The 17,476-nt window shown below is 42.2% G+C and overlaps 1 protein-coding gene across 1 annotated transcript in view; it reads left to right on the top strand.

Annotated features, from left to right (window-relative positions):
* Window positions 1–17,476, top strand: part of MAP2 (microtubule associated protein 2) — a 46,964-nt gene that overhangs the window by 13,581 nt on the left and 15,907 nt on the right. The window contains exons 4-10 of the mRNA XM_034065770.1: window positions 963–4,715; window positions 4,960–5,166; window positions 5,577–5,711; window positions 9,539–9,600; window positions 13,150–13,335; window positions 14,663–14,813; window positions 17,087–17,430. Of these exons, the coding sequence (XP_033921661.1) occupies window positions 963–4,715; window positions 4,960–5,166; window positions 5,577–5,711; window positions 9,539–9,600; window positions 13,150–13,335; window positions 14,663–14,813; window positions 17,087–17,430 (4,838 nt within the window). The remainder of the gene's footprint in view (window positions 1–962; window positions 4,716–4,959; window positions 5,167–5,576; window positions 5,712–9,538; window positions 9,601–13,149; window positions 13,336–14,662; window positions 14,814–17,086; window positions 17,431–17,476) is intronic.

Below are 17,476 nucleotides of genomic sequence, written 5' to 3'. Positions count from 1 at the left end.
CCACCTTTTGCAGTGTCTCACTTCGTATTTTTCCATGATAGGAAGATTTGTGTAGGATGGAAATCAGTATTTTCCATAAGACATTAAAAAAGAACAAGCTATTAATGATAACAGAGTGTGTATAAAAAAACCCCAACAACTAGGTGTTATTCCCTAAAAATATAGGGGCAGACAATAAGAGTAGCATTTTCTGTTTCAAGTTAATTTAATTAGGGCCTGATGTACAGTCATTGAAACAAGTCATGTATTCTTTGACTTCAGCTAGAGCTGAAAATGGCTGTCCATTTTGAAGACCAGACCTCCAAGATCTGGGACTATTAATAGCTCTATTGCTGATTTACACATACAGGTTTCATGACAGCAGTGAGATTTTTGTCATTTGCCAAAGAGTGAATGTCAAAAATCAGTAGGATTAAATCCCCAGCCTCTTCTGACACTTGTAAACCCTTTTGTATGCAATATTTCTTTAGCTTAGGCTGCATGTAGAAGAAAAATGTAAAAAGGCTATAGAAATGTATAACTGTGTATGTTTTAAATGTCAGCACCATACAAAGATACCATTGATTGGACGTAATCTTGCAGACTTGACTGTTGCAAATCTAACATAAGCTACAGAGTCCCATCAAGCATACCAAGAAGTGAGGATTACTTGTGGTTTTGCTGTTGTGTACAAACCATGAAATGAAAAAAATCACATGAAATCATCTCATTTCAGTGGTTATATATTTATATGTGTTCAACTCACTTTTTCACTATAAAACCTCCTATTGAAAGGAAACTAGGATTTTACACTTTAAAGCAGATTTCTAAGTGGATGGCCTTGCTGCATGTTTGCATCTTCCTCCCTTTCCATCATTCATACCAAGATGTTGTTTGTTGTAAGCCACATGACTGCCTGCCTGTAAGTGCTTTAAATAATCTTGTTATAAAACCCAAACAAACTACTTCAGATTTACTTGCAGCCACGAAGATGGAATTCCGTGTCCAGGAGGGCGCACGCCCTTTCGCAGCAGAACCATTAGACACAAAGCAACATGAATATGGGAAAGACAGTAAGACTGGTGAGCAGCCTAAATACGATGCCTTAGTTCCACAGCCAGCAAAAACAGCGGCTATAGATAAAAAGGATTCAAAGAGCAAAGACACCGAAAAAATGCCTTCACCTCTATCAGAACAGATCTTGGAAACCGATTCACAAAAGAAGGGGGAAGCCAGTTTTGCAGAACCTGGTGCCAAGCCTCCTGCTTTTCAAGAACAAAAGGACTTGTCATTTGAACTGCCTAAAGGGAGCAAAACAGAAGAAAGGACTGCAGATGTACCCTCACCATTCAACCAAGCTATGTCTATGACATTTAAAGACGATCTTAAAGATGTCCGTGACTATGCCATCAGCTATGGTGAAAGTTCTCTATTGCTATCAGAATTCAAGGCGGAAGGAGTCAGAAGTGAACTTCCTTCAGGCCCATCTCCTGCTGTCCCCCAGGAGCTTCCACTTGAAGACAGTTCCAAAACAAAACAAAAACCCATAGACCAACTGTTTGCCAAAGATCTCACTAAAGACAGGACACTAGCTCTGCAGGAAGTCTCAGCAGTAACTGTAGATGGCCTGAAAACACCAAGCACCCCGAAAATCCCTGCATGGGGGGAGGAAAAGGACATGACCAAGGATGAGAGTGATGAGGAAGAAAGGTATGACTTCTATGATAAAGGGGGTGCTCGAGCATTAGATGGTGGTAAATTGACCACAGAACCTGAAGTTAAGGCACTTTCCCTAGACAAAACAGACTTTCAAAAGGCTGGTGAAGCTAAAAAGTTACCTGATATTCTCACAGCAGAAAAAGAAATGGACCAGAGTGCACTCCTAGCAACAGTAGACATGAAAAAGGAGGTGCAGCCAAGCACACAGGTACCCCCAGCCAGCTTAGGCCATGAACTGACCCTTGAGAAAACAGTAGAGCACCCTGACACCACTCATCTGTCCAGAATAACAGAGAGAGCCCCTGAGACACCAAGTTTAACCACTGACAAGACTATGGAAGCTTCTCAAGCGAAAGATGCTAAAAAAGATAAGACAAGTGTTTCAGCTCCTCAAACCAAAGAAGAGGAGGATCGATCAGGAATGTCGAAGTACTTTGAAACCTCTGCTCTGAAAGAAGAAGCCTTCAAAGCAGATGCTCTGAAACAAGGCAGTGATTACTATGAGCTAAGTGACACTAAAGAGAGTGTCTATGAGCCTTATCAGACAGATCGTCTAATACCTGAAGACAAAGAAGAAGAGGAGGAAGAACTGCAGACAGAATTGGATCAGCAGCGGAGTGTGCCTGCTCATGAAATAGGGTACAGTACCCTGGCTCAGAGCTTTACACCAGACAAGTCAGAAGAGCCAAGTTCCCCAACAGAGCGAATGTTCACCATTGACCCCAAAGTCTATGGGGATAAGAGAGACCTCCACAGTAAAAATAAAGATGACCTAACTCTGAGTAGGAGCTTGGGACTTGGGGGCAGATCCGCAATTGAACAGAGAAGTATGTCTATTAATTTGCCCATGTCCTGCCTGGATTCCATAGCTTTAGGATTTAGCTTTGGTCGTGCACATGATCTTTCTCCCCTTGCTTCAGATATTCTAACTAACACTAGTGGCAGTATGGATGAAGGTGACGACTACTTGCCAGCAACCACACCAGCACTGGAGAAGGCTCCCTGCTTCCCTATTGATAGTAGAGAGGAAGATGAGCATATTGAAGAAGAAAAAGCAATGGCAGAAGAAAAAGTCCAGCCTGAGACTGTGGCCGAATCACCTTTCCTGGCCAAAGATTATTACAAAAATGGGGCTGTCCTGGCTCCTGACCTGCCTGAAATGTTAGACTTAGCAGGGACAAGATCTAGAGTAGCCTCTGTGAGTGCAGATGCTGAGGTGGCACAGAAGAAATCCGTTTCTTCTGACACTATTGTAGAAGACAGCAGCACAGCCCTGCCACCTGTGACAGATGAAAACCATGTGACTCTCAAAGCTGAAAGTCAGCTAGAAGACTTGGGCTACTGTGTTTTCAATAAGTACACAGTCCCACTCCCTTCTCCAGTTCAGGACAGTGAGAATTTAACGAGTGAAACCTCTCCCTTTTACGAAGGCACAGATGAGAAACTGAGACGTGGCTTAGCTCCCGACCTGTCTTTGATAGAAGTGAAGCTGGCAGCAGCTGAAAAATCCAAAGAATTCCTCGGTGAAAAAGATGCCACTGGTGAGTCTGTTCTGGGTAGGGACTTTGAGCAGGAGAAAAGAGAGAAGCTGGATACTGTGCTAGAAAAAAATGAAGATCATCTTGACTCTAAAGAGGTCTGTCCCATTAAAGGTGTGGAGCCAGAGAAGACAAGACCTGAGGCAATCTTAGAAATGAAAGAGGAAAGCGTGGCTGATAAAGTTCATATAACTGGTGATACCATGTATGACAGAATATCAGCTTCCGAGACAGCAGTAGAAAAAGGTGCTGTTTCTTTGCCCATAGAGAAGGAGAAGACTCTTAGTGTTGTTCCTGAGTTAGCTGAGGTAGAAGCTCTAATTAAACCAGATTACAATGCTATAAAGCATGACATGGAAGTGGCTGCAATGAGAGCTGACCAAGAATATCAGAGTCAATTAGAAGCTAAGATTAGTGAGTTTGCTTCTCTCCCTTCAGAGAAGGACAGAGGCTCTGTTAAAAGAGCAGAGCCTGAACCCAAAGATACTCAACAGAAAGATCAGACCATCTTGTCCAGAGAAGCAAAGGATACAGATGTACTTTCCAAGATCGAGCCTAGTTACGTGAAGGACGGCAGCAAACTGTCAGAAATAGAAATTAAAGAAAAAGTAACTAAGCCCGATCTGGTACATCAAGAGGCAGTTGATAAAGAAGAATCTTATGAATCTAGTGGAGAGCATGACCAAGGCCAAGAAAGTTTGAATGGAGAATCCTTGAAACCAGAGGATATCAAAGCAGAACCTGCAAAACGTCCTGTGTCTGGTGAAGAGCTGCCTGCGCAGTTACCGGCAAAGGAGCCTTCTATGGAGCTTCTCCTTCCAAAAGCTGAGCCTCTCCAGGAAGAGCCTGCTGAAATTCAGATGGAGAGCATACCACAGCCTGCAGAAGGAACTGAAAAGATTCCTGATACAGCTGTGAAACCTATAGAAGTCCAAAATCTGCTGCCATGTGAAGTGACAGCTGGGGCCTCAAAAGTGGAAGAACATGAGGAAGAAGAGGTAGAAGTAGAGCTAGAAGAAATCAAAGAAGATAAACAGCATCTCATATCAGAAATACCCCCAGAAATAGACTTTGGGAAACCTACTGCTGAAGAAATGCTAGCCAAGGGTAGCCCAGAAGCACTGCCTGAACTGAAAGGCATTATTGAATCAGTGGTGACAGTAGAGGATGACTTTATCACAGTGGTCCAGACAACAGTTGATGAGGGTGAATCTACTTCTCACAGCGTGCGCTTTGCTGCTACTCAGCAGGAAGACATTGAAACAGGGGACTCCCAGGCTGAAGAGGAGCTGGAGGTTGAGGAAGTGGCAGACATTCAAGTTGAGCCCAAGGAGGGCTCCCCAGAGGCTCCTGCTTCACCCCAGAGAGAAGAAATCCTGCTCACTGACTACAAGACAGAGACATGTGATGATTACAAAGATGAAACAACAATCGATGACTCCGTCATGGACACAGACAGTCTCTGGGCAGATACTCAAGGTGTGCATTATCCTTTCTGTTTTGTCTGTTAAATACTTTTGCTTTCAAATCATAATGATCAAAAAGCAAGATTATTATCATTATAACAGTAATCTCAGCATGTTTCAGAAAAATGGTAAAATAGTCTTCCTTTATCTATTAATGTCTACTCTGTCTTCAACTATTTTTCCCTGCTCCACCTCAGTATTGTTAACATTTGTTACTAATCTTTTGTTTGTTGTTATAATTTCCTCTGATCCTACAGATGATGATAGGAGCATCATGACTGAACAGTTAGAGACTGTTCCTAAAGAGGAGAAGGCAGAGAGAGAATTGCGAAGATCATCTCTCGATAAGCATAAAAAAGAGAAACCTTTTAAAACTGGGAGAGGCAGGATTTCTACTCCTGAAAGGAAAATAGCTAAAAAGGAACCTAGCACACTCTCCAGAGATGAAGTGAGAAGGAAAAAAGGTTCATTTAACACTCCCTATTACAATATATATATTTGTATTTATTTACTTTTTTACTGTTGTACAGTACTATCCGGTTACTCTGTTGTAGATGAGGTGCACCGTAACCGTATTAGCGGTGGTGCTTTCTCATGAGATAGTGTACAACTCCATGAAAAGCCATGTGCGAGGCTCACTGCTCCACCGGCCCTATTTCACTGTAGGCATCCCCACTGACCACTGGGTGGCACATCTGACGTTCATGCACCAGTGGTCCCCCCTTTTCCTACTTAGGCTTTGTTCACCCCAGTAGAAGCAATGCGTTGGGTTGGAGTGGTGGAGCAGTGGGCCTGCCACTTGATGTATTGTCATATGAAACTGTTTGCTGGGTTCTTTTCCTGATTCTATGTTTCTGTGTTTTTTTGTCCGTAGCAGTGTATAAGAAAGCTGAACTTGCTAAAAAAACTGAAGTTCAGACCCACTCTCCTTCCAGGAAAATCATTTTAAAACCTGCTATCAAATATACTAGACCAACTCATCTCTCCTGTGTTAAACGGAAGCAGACAGGTGACTGCGTTCTGTTCAGTTATGCAATGTGGCTGGCAAACATAGACATTTTTGTTTTTGTAACTCTCATGGCTATAGCAGCTTCTCTATTTTTTATTTCTTCCTCCAAGAATATCAATCTTCACAAATAGTATTGCTTTTTTTGTTTTGTTTTGTGGTTTGTACCATTTTTCTTCTTTCTTTCCTGGTTTTGGTTTATTTCTTTCCTGGAGGCCATGATCATGTATGCTCGTCATTGCTTGGACCTCCAAGTGCTGTGATTGTAACTTGGCATCGTGCTTATAGTGTGGTGTTGTAGGAATCCCTACTCATCATTTTGTTCTTTTTTTTTCCTTTTTTTTTAATTATGCTTTTTTTTTCTGGTGGGAAAATGTTGACAGCTTCAACCATGGGATGCATTTCCATTACTTTGCTTTTTCACTCTCATGCATAATAAGAAGTGTTTCAGACTTATATTTTGTTGATTGATGATATCTCTATTGACACTTCCCAATCTGTCACTGATGTTTCTGCTGTACAGTCAAAATCCACAGGGAGAATCCAGTCACACGCAGCGTGAAGTTGAGAGAGAAGAAATCTGGGCTCACACTACGAATGCATTCCAAGCACAAATCTTAATATTTGGTAGAGGAAGATGAAAGGATGAAACAAATGATTCCTGTTCCAGCTTGATAGGTGTATCATTGTTTAGCAAACCAAAAAGAGTACTTTCAGCACTTTCATCATATTATTCATTGTTACTGTGAGTTTAGGGTGGAAAGATGAACATCTTGACTTTTTTGGTGATCCTAAAACAAAGAAATTGTTAAAAGAGGCCAGGTTTTCTGTCATGTAACACAGCCACACGCTGTGGTGCAGTTGTTCAAGAGTGTAACCAGGGCTACTAAGAGAAGAACCATGCACAGCAATGTAGAACTACATAAGCCTCTTCTCATAGCTTAGGAATGAAGAACAGAGATTACCCACAGGGCAATACCAAAAGTGTTCTTCCTAAGAAGTCACTCCCATTCAGTTTTGTACCAGTGAGTCTCTCCTGTTCCAAATTCAGATCAGTCTCAAGATACTTATGCAAGGGCACCTTTAATGTTGTGCCTCAACTGTAGGAAGTTTGTACTGTCTCCTGGTTGTATTCCATTAGGAAAACAGAACTAAATATTCAGTCCCATCACCTTCCTCCTCTGGGGGAATCTAGTCCTTTTACTTCCTCCTGTTTCTCCCATGAGAAACAAAGCCAGGGAAGGAAAGGCTGATCCAGGCCCCTCTGTGCTGCTGTGATGACTCCTCCTCAGTTTGCAGTCTTTAGGCTGTCCTAACTTGCACCTGGACCAGAAGTACCAAGGAGAGAGGAATCTTTCAAAAGCATTAGAACGACTCATGTAGCTCCCTTTTGCAGTTTGCTGAAGGACAGCTTGATCAGCTTGGAAGTTATGACCTACAATTCACATATGCTTTCAAAAGACCCAAGGGGTTCAGTATGCCGTAGAAATGGGAGGGAAGGGGGGAAGTGTTGGCTCTATAGTGTTCTCACCTTTGCCTACCCTTCTGCAGCCATGTGGTTGGTGCTGTCTTGCCTTCACTCTACCAATAACTCCTCTGAACTCTTCTGGCCCATAGTGTCCTGCAGAGGCCTGAGTCACACCAATAGACTTGCATAAGGAATCTGCCTGGTGCCTTGAATGTGTGCTGCCTGGCAACTGTCAGAGCTGCTTTTCTCTCACTCCAGTGCATAGTGCGACAGATATTTAGTCAAATGAAGAATGTAATAGAAAAATGAACTCCTGGTATGTTCAAATACTGAGATAGAGAGCAACCAACAAGTGAGGGACCCAGATCGATCATAAAATCTTCAGTAATGAGGGTTGAACTTTGAGGCTTGCACTCAAAAGCAGAAGAGCTTGAACCTCACCACAATGTGAACAATGTGAAAAATATCTCATGTTTCACCAGCTCTTTCCAGGATCCGTAATTTTGAGGGACATTGTCTCTCTCCCACTATTATGTAAAATATAGTACTGTTTCTTGAAGCCATTTTTAACTCACTGTGTCCTATTTAGAATAGTCTTGTCAGCTTTAGTGATACCTGGCCAATGGACCCCCACCAAAAGTCCCTGAGCAGTGTAGTCTATTGAGTTTATTGCAGTCAGTTAAAACTTCAATGTTTCATTTACTGTGACTTTAAATTGGAATATATACGTGCCTACAAAAAATATTTACTCCTATTTTCTACACAGTGGCAGGGAAATGACATCTTTCCCATTTCCCCTCAACACCAGAAAAAAAATCCCGTGTCACTGGTGAGCACTGGAAAATACTGGTAATTTACATTGCCATATCCACAAGGGAAGAACTGCTTTTGAAGAGACTCGCCTGGGCCATTTGAAAAAGAAACTTCATGGCCATCTCTGAGGAAAGGCTTGTAAAGTCTTTGCCTTGGCTGGTGTAGGTTCATGAATGAAACTCCAATCTCACTGGTGTTTTGTTAGTGGCTGTGAGATGCCACTGCAGTTGTGTCATCAGAGGAGTGTTTACGGTGGCAAGACTCAGACCATTACCTGGCTATGAGTGAGAGTCACTATGTGATACACTTCTGTTCCTTGTCTTCAATTCTGGGGTCACCCCTGAGGTAGAACATGTTTGTTGTGTATTTAAACTGGCAGCAGTGCCTTTAGAGATGTTTTGTTCAGATGGAGAAGTTGTGGTGCTTTCAGGTAAGTCCACACAAGCAGCACAGCTAGTCTTCCCACTTCATAGTGGTGGCTGGTTAGGGCTCCATGCCAAGGGAAGGAGGAAGGATGCTATTTGTGATTATTTAAAAGATGCAAACCAGAACAAACCCAGCAGTAACAGATGCGGTAAAATGTGATGCAGGAGGACTTATGAATCCAGAACTGAAGTACACAGTTACATTCTTTTCCTCCTCAAAAGCTTTCTCCTCTACTCCTTCAATTTATTAAATAAGTATTTTATTAAGATGGCAGAACTAGAGTGGGAAGTGTGGCAGAAAACCAAGGGTCTCCTCACCATGCCTGGGAAATGCACAGGGAAAGGAGAAATGAATTGGCTCTGTCCTGTATGATGCATTAGGGTTGGGTTACAGTTGGAAGACAGCTGGGTTTACTGTCAGAAGGTTGTCACCTGTGATGACTGTCCTGTCTCTACATTTACTAAGGACATCCTGGCACAGATGCCGACAGGTTTCACCTCTAGTTTTGCTGTGGCAGATCACTTCCCGAGCAGCAGTGTTAGGCTGAAACTAATAACCTGCTTTCCAAAAAGCTGCTTCATTCCAAAAGTTTTCATAAGGAGGGAATCCAAGTCAGAAAGCACAGTCTTACCTCAAACCACGTTCTATCAAATAAACAATACTAAATTAACATACTTGAAATCACAGATAAAATTTGTATTGCTGAAGTCTGGGGCCTTAGTTGACCCACGGCACATGGACCTTGTTGATGCAACTAGGATGATAATTCAGCAGTGCAGCTCTCTCTTTCCATGAGGAGTTTTACCTAACATTTTGAAAACTGGTGATTTTAGGGTCTCTCAACATTTTCATTTGTGGATTACTTAAAAGGACCCTGATTTTTAGAGGATAGTCCTGAAAATCAGGTTGCAAAGGCATCTGTTTGCCTTCATAACCAGAGCTTCTTATACTGATGAGTACAGGACATGTTTAAGGCAGATACATTTCTGCATACAGTTCATTGAAAGTAATTCACAAAGTACTTGCTTTGCACAGTAGTTCCAAAGCATTTAATTGTTCTAACAAGTGTATTAAGCTTATTATTATTGTTTTTAACTCTCAAGTCTTTCTTTGGGTCTCTCAGCAGCAGGTGGTGAAACAAACCAGGCTCCTGGTGTATTTAAACAAGCAAAGGAAAAACTCTCAGTGAGTAAAATCATCTTATCATTCATCTTTGTAATCTCCTTTGTTCTTATTTCAGATCTTTTTGTGTTAATTCAGTAATTGTGTGTTCCATTTAAAACTTGTGTTCCAGTTAGAATTTGTTTGCCGTATTCATTGTTCATTTAAAAGAGTAATTAAAACCACCTTTCCTGAATAACCTGAATTACAGTCCCAAGTGGTAGGTGATGACAGTTTGCATATTCATAGGGGCACACAGGCTGCACACGGTTGTCATCCTGGGATGAACTGTGTACCTTGGCCCCTTCTGCAGCATCCGATTCATACAGCCACCTTGCTCAGTTGCTACATAGGCAGAAACCGTCCCCCAGGACTCACTGGGTGTATGATGCACTGTTTCCTAGCCATGCATCCTGCAGAGCTCTTGCCTGTACTGGCCAGTAGCATTTTATATGCAATTAAGTGCTTTTTGAATGGCCGTCTCCTGGACTGCTGACTTCTGCCGGTGATTCAACCTAACAGTTACGTGTCCTGCCTTAAGCTGCTCTTCAGCCTGTTCTGCTCCCTCTGTCTGGCTTTCTTCTGCTGTTTCCTTCAGCAAATACTGCAGTGTTCAAACTCTGTTCCCACGCTGAACCTACACTCCTCCTGTCCCATCACTCCAAAATCCCCAAGAAACCAACCTCCTTTCATTATGCCCTATGCAACTGTTTTTTACATGGCACTGACACATGCTAATACACATCCATAGCACTGACAGCACTGTGCCATTGTTAGCCAGCATTAACAATGGAAGTTCCTTAGGATCTCTCTAAATTTCCTCATGTATTCCATGGCTGATTTATTTCAACCAGATAGTCAATCCTCAAAGGAACAAAAAGATCAGCCTCATAAAGTGCTACACATAGTTTATGACTCATAAGAAATGTTTAATGATGATAGCAGCATCACTGATTGCAGGCTTTGGAGGAGGCTGTGAAATTTAGACCTGGATTCAGCCATGGATTCTGGGATTTCATGTGGGTTTTCAGGTCTGACTCATTTCAGCTCATAACCAGGAAAACTGTTAGAGGTTCTTTACTAGTACAGTAAGAAATACCTAAACAGGTTTCTGGTCTGAGTCAACAGTATGGTTTATTACTGTACTTTCTTAAGGGATGATCAATTCACAAGAGAAGTCAATACTAGCCCATTTTCAGGGTCATCTGTGATCATGGAGTACTCCAAGTATAAGCTGCAAGATCGTTCTCTGAAATTATCTGCTTGCTACAGATTATCTGCTGTCCCCTTAACTTATGGCAAAGACCAGAAGTCTGTCCCCTGCTTACTTTCTCTCCCTCTTGCTTCACTTTTCTGATTGCTAGACTTACGCAACCCTTAGACATTTTCTGTTCTGTGCCTTGGCTTCACCTCTGCTTTTATAAAGACCTCTCTTTCTGTTGTATTTCTTCCTGATTTTCAACTTTTATGTCCTTCAAATGCAGCTTTTTCCTCTGCACTGGTTAAGGCTAGATCATCCAACCCAGTCAGTTTTGTTACCTATCTTCAAACTACAAGTTTACGTATTGCTTTGCAGAACAAGTTCAGAAAGGCTGAGCAGTTCCATCTGCTGGAAGGAGCTGTGTACCTGCGGTAGCGAGATGTTGAGAACATCAGTCATGTTAGGAACACCTCTGAAATAAAGTGAGGTTTCTGCATCCCAACTTGAGCAATTCCTGAGTCTTATAGTTATATAGATTTGTCCTGTGGTCAGCTAGCACTTCCAGCAACATGAATTGTAACAAAGATCAAAGGTAATGTATTGCTAACAGAGAGAGTAAGAATAGTTTTCTGGGTAAAGGACAGGAAGGGATTGAGGCATTTGGTTTCTTTACTTGCTCTACCAGCCTTCAGCATGTCACTGAAATCCAGTTGGGCAAGATTCTGCTTCTGTTGCTGATGCTAAGAAGTGACTTGATCCCTAAATAACACTATGGGGATCTAGACTGTGATAATCTTCGAGCAGTGTGTTAGCTCAAGATCATGCCTTTTCCCCAGCTGTTCCATCAAAAGATCTCAGTCTCGTCCATCTTTAGCATCCACATTACATGCACATATTTATGGAGGTCACTGTGTGCAGTTTGAGTGAAGAGGACAAGGTAGGATATTAATCTGTAAAAACTTTCCAGTCTTGTTAGGGGAAACGTTTGCATGACCCACAGGTTGAAAAAGGCAAAAAACACTGAGTGAACATTCGGGACTGAAACTGTGTGTGCTTCATTATAGCTCAAGTTCAGAAAATCAGGAGAAAGGTGTTTGCTTCCTGAGTGTCTGCTTCCTGAGGCCACCCAACATAGATACTCTGCTTCCAGAAATTCAGCATCAGTAACCACCCTAATGGGTTTGTAAATACGGCCCAAAGTTTCACAAGTGGATGGGACCCATAAATTGAGCTGTGACAAATCAAAGACTGCAGAAGCCTTTGATGTGACAGAAACACACATTGTGCAGTTTCTGTGTAAAATAATTATTCAATGACTTTATTCTGTTTATTCCCAGACAGTGAAATGAGTATTAACAGAAAGAGGCATAAATATGTTGCAGAAGTCATTCTAGGAATATATTCTTGGTAGTGAAGCACTTCCATCCTTTGAACTGATTTCTTGCCTTGCTACTTGGTATGGATGATGATAACCAACAGAAGTCATCTCAGCTGTTGTAGGACAGGAATGGTTTATTACACAGTTCTGCAACTTTTAATTCTATTGGATAATTATATCATGGATGACATTGAGCATACCAACCTCATATTTCTGTGGGCTGGGTATGCAGCCTAAGCCAGATGACTGTCAGGGCTGGATAACCCATTCTTTTCTCATTTTCTAATAAAGACAACTTGAGAAGTAACTCATACACCTTTTGAGCATTGAGAAAGTCTAGGTGACTGACTTTGATCAAATGCCAGATTTTTCATGGTCAAAGTTCTGTACCAAATCCTGTAATTACAGACCTGTTGGGATCGCTCCTGTTTGCATCTTCATGGTAGTGTGAATACAGATTGAACCAGGACTACATTGCCAAGGGGTGCATTAGGGATTTTGTATGTACACACAAGAAGCAATGCTGTCATGTCCTTCTGCCAGTGTGAGAATACTGCTTTTAAGATTCCCACAATTTTATTCTTGACTGTAGCCTGGAGGGATATATTTCAAAGGTGCAACTGGGTTTTAAAGGTGCTCCTGTAGTTTTTCACTTGTTTCTAATGCAGACAACCAGCAGCTGTACCAGCAAAATGCCATATATGGCATCAGTTTTGTCCTAGGAATACAAGATAAATACAGCATCTGCAGAAAAAAGTACTTGCTAGAATCAGTAACTGTCCAGTCCCTGATGATTTCAGTCCAACAACACAGAACTGAAAGTTGTACGCATGTCAGAACTGCATAGACACCATTACCAGACACAAGGAAAGTATTCATTCATAGCTTGGGCTGTGGTGGTGGTTTGTTTTTCTTTTTTTGCTCCATGTTGCATGTGTTTTCTTTTTGTCCAGCTTCATGTTGTGTTTTCTTTTGTTTGTTTTCTCATGACTAGACTGCCTCTTTGTCAAAGATTCCTGCCTCAAAGTCTAGAGCAAAGTCATTGCTCCCGCCAAGACCCAGCTCAGCTTGCTCCTTAACTACTAAAAGGGCCACTTTTCTTGATACAGACAGTTGTTATGTACGGCCTTCCTCAGCAGGCCCAAGAGACTGCTTGCCCTACTCAAAATCAGATACTAAGGTAAGGTAGCAGAGTTGGTAGAGAGAATTAGCTTGGAGACGTATAGGTGAACCCACTGATCACATTCTTTACCCACTGAATCTGAGTAATTCTCTGTGAAGCTTACTGGGATTACTTACATCCAGTGGCAAGAGAATTGATTATTAGGCTACAAGATTTGTGCTACAAAATGGATAAAACAGAAGGAGATTCTCCAGAGGAAACATAAGTGAAATAAATTACAACTAGAAGAACATAATCCTCTTTCTATTGATTATATGGATCTGCTTCTGCTGAGAAGTTGCACCCATTTACGTGTGGGTAAGTGGCAAAGAACAGCAGCGTTAAAGTGCCTCCAAGTTTAAAACAATTTAACTCTCAATCAGTTAATATTCTCTAAAAACAAATTGAGTCCCCAGTGTAGGAGGGTACAGTTCTAATCATCAGCAGTAAGGGCAGAAGCCAAATGCTCTAGGATCCAAGTCTGATCTATGTATGGGACCATGTTGAAGAAGTTGCAGTTGATAGAGATGTTTGGCAGTCCATCCTAGCTTCTCCGTGTTTACATTTCACTTGTGTTCCACATCTGCTTGATGCTGAGTTGATGACTCTCCCCACTGAAAAACTGGTTTTACTCTTCATTTCCATTTTTCTGTGCTAACACTATGCTTGGTGTGTCTTTTACTGTTTGGGACCATCATCATATTTGTCTGTTTGCTTATGCAAGACTGTCTTTGGCTGTGTGTCCCATAGGTTCAAGAATACTCTAACATACAGGTCCATTGCTTTAACCATAGTAAAAAATAAGTATGGAAGGAAATAAGTCAACAGGATTAATAATCCTGAATTGAAAAAATAAGCTGTAGCTAAAATTTGTTCTCCAAAAAAAAAGTGCAAGGTACAGTTGAAGAATGCAAAAAAATCATACATCACCTAATAGTGTACTGTGGGGTATATTCTGGGCACCAGTACTGCAGTTACTTTGCAGGTAAATTCATGTAAGAATTCCACACCTGAGTTTCAGAGAGTAAATTCTTAAACTTCAACTTGCAGTAAAATAATCCCTTGTTTCTTACTAAGAAACAAATGTGGAATCCTATTCATTTACGATCTAAGAGTATCTGTGTTAAGCTAGATAAGATTACTGGTGTTTTGATGCAGTAAACAAGCACTAGGGAGCTAAGCAGAGCATGGGAGCTAGCTGGATCCCCACAGGTTCCTGTGTGAGTGGTAAGTTGGGCCTGTAGGATGAGGTTTCCCTTTCTATATAGGTTAAGAGAAATCACAGCCTATTGATCTTTTGAGTTTTGAAAACTAAACCTTCCCCTTTTATGTCTGCTACTACTAGGATGGAGTAAGCAAGAGTCCTGAAAAGCGTTCCTCTCTACCAAGACCTTCCTCTATCCTTCCTGCTCGAAGAGGTGTATCAGGAGACAGAGACAGAGAGGAGAATTCTCTCTCCCTCACAGCTTCTCTCCCTTCAGTACGACGGACCACACGTATGTCTTTTGCATATTAACCCTCTCCTACTGCTGTGGATGTCTGCTATCCTTGTTAGATGTGTCATATTGCCATAGTGATCATGTGTCCTTGCCTTTTACAGAGGGGCAGGTCTGGGATATGCGGATTGGAAATCGATCCCCACAGACTGATTTTGTCCAGATACCAAGTGCTGAGCAGCACGGGCTTGAAAACAGGGACAGGATGCACCCCTTCTGTCCTCTGCAATGCCCAGACCTAGGACTGCTGTTCAGACTGATCATTGATACCTGGAAGTGCCTTTGCAGGGAGTTCAGAGCTGGACAAGTGGCTTAAACCACGACAGCGAGATATTTAACACAGGGCATTTACAAAGTAAATTCCAACAAAAAAAAATGAGACAAACTTGAAGTAAGCAACATAAAATATTCTGATGGATCTTGGGAAAGGGAACCTGGTAGTTATCAGTCTTTAATTTGCTGTTTCACAGTAATGATCTCCCTGTGCCATAATACTAGGGTAAACTCTCTTCTGGGAATTGAGATGTTGGCTAGTGGAGTGCCTCATGGGAGGAGGTTAGGATAGTAAACCAGCAAGGTCCTTTTACAAGAACTATCTTATCAATCACAAACCAGAAGAAAACACAGAACAAAGAGAATTTTCATCAAATACCCACATGAACTTTTAGTTACATTTGCATTCAACACAGGCCTCAGAGCCTGGATGTAGCTCCCTGCTTTCCAATAGGAATTCCTCTGGTTTCTCTCTTTAGAAATCAACCTTTTTTAAGACAGCTACAGGGAAATAGATGATTAAATTCTACAGAAAAAGTGCATTGAAATTCTTGCATGATTCTCCAAGGGTAAAACAGAGACCCTTTGTAAGCAGAGTGACCCCCAGCTGGCACAGCAGCCCATTCTGCTGATGAGGAGTGAGAGACCATTGAGCATTTGCCAACGTGGTGAAGGGCTGAGGAATGAAAAATAAATATACCAAAGCTGCAGGGAGCTGGGGAACAAAATAATGCTCCCTTTCTGTCTCAGTTGGTATGGTGAGAAGGTTCTGGTTTAGGCTTGGTTTGGAAATAAAGAAACCCTTCAGGGAAGCTGGAGGTGAGAGGTGTATGCTCTATCTATTTAATGAGTCATGTAAAGCAAAGAGTTTCTCCTGGACCCCAGGGGCAGCAGTGCCTTGGGTTTGGTCCCTCACTGTTACTTAAACAGAATGATTGACAAATACTTCAGAGAAGTTTTTTTATTAGCCCCACTGGATGCTCTAGAGAGGCCCATTGGATTTGTAACTCCTGAACATTTCAAAGGTGAAAATGTACACGCAGCCATCCAGCTTTGTGGTTTCCAGGCTTTGAGGGTTGGTTTGGTCTTTCTCTCCCTGAGTATTCTCAGCAGAGCTTTACTTAAAGCAGCATATGAAGGTACCTTAGCTTGTTTACTTGTGTTTGAGAGTTGCAAGCAGAGCTGGCTGCAGAAAACACAGTGCCACTAGTAAACTGTTCTTGTGTTCAGTGAGAATGACTGGCAATACCACAAGCACTGTCTGGGGCTGCTATAAAACATTACAATATTTATTTATTTCTAATTCACATGCAGATGTAACTAGAATGTGACTTTTCATCTAGGTTGACTTCTGTAATTGCTTTCTTTCACTGCACTAGCGAAAAATAGCAATTAAATGTAAGGGACATCTGCCTGTCCGCACAACAGAGCTATGACTTGTTCCTGAGCTGAATGCTGACCCAGGGTTCAGCTGCAGACACTGGATAACTAGCAGGGGTATGTGACTAGCAGCTGCCAGGCACTCAGATCCTTTAGTTTCAGTCTCACAATCAGAATTTTTCCCACTCTCTAGTTTAATGCTCAAATCCATTGAAATTGGTGACAGTACTCTTACTACTTAGTCAGGTTGTCAGATTGAGTCCCTCAATGTCAGGTGAGATTCCAAGGGTGCTTCTTGTCCTTTACCCAAAATGGAAATGAGCGTGGTATTGTGCCTCATTTAGCGAGCTTTGTGGGAAGCACGGCTGTGTTACAGGACAGGGAACTCAGTCACCAGATGGGCAGTTTACCAGCTCAACCATACATGACAAGGTAACTCCTGACAGGTTGATGAGCCAAGTAAGACACAGAGATAGACATCCAGTGTGCTATTCTACCACTAGCACAGCCATCTTAGAACTGTATCTCTCCTGGCACACAGGGATGCAGCACTGGGAGGAGCAGAGGGAAGAAGAGCTGTATTTCTGTGGGTCTAATGCTAGTTTTTGTCCTGCATGTAGGATCAGAGCCAATTCGTAGCAGAACAGGAAAAAGTGGAACTTCAACTCCCACTACTCCGGGCTCCACTGCCATCACTCCAGGGACACCACCAAGCTATGCCTCCCGTACCCCAGGCACTCCAGGGACACCCAGCTACTCCAGGACCCCACACACTCCTGGCACCCCCAAATCTGCCATACTGGTACCTACTGAGAAAAAGGTTGCCATAATTCGCACTCCTCCTAAATCTCCAGCCACTCCAAAGCAGCTACGGGTTATTAATCAGCCTCTACCTGACCTCAAGAACGTCAGGTCCAAAATTGGATCAACAGATAATATCAAATACCAGCCTAAAGGGGGACAGGTAAGGATTCTGCTTTTCATGTTGGGATGGCTGTGGGATGGGAGCC

Source organism: Melopsittacus undulatus, chromosome 8 (assembly GCF_012275295.1).
Source record: "Melopsittacus undulatus isolate bMelUnd1 chromosome 8, bMelUnd1.mat.Z, whole genome shotgun sequence".
Taxonomy (NCBI): Eukaryota; Metazoa; Chordata; class Aves; order Psittaciformes; family Psittaculidae; genus Melopsittacus; species Melopsittacus undulatus.
Note: the sequence above shows the minus strand (reverse complement) of the source record. Positions and strands in the feature narration are given on the sequence as shown.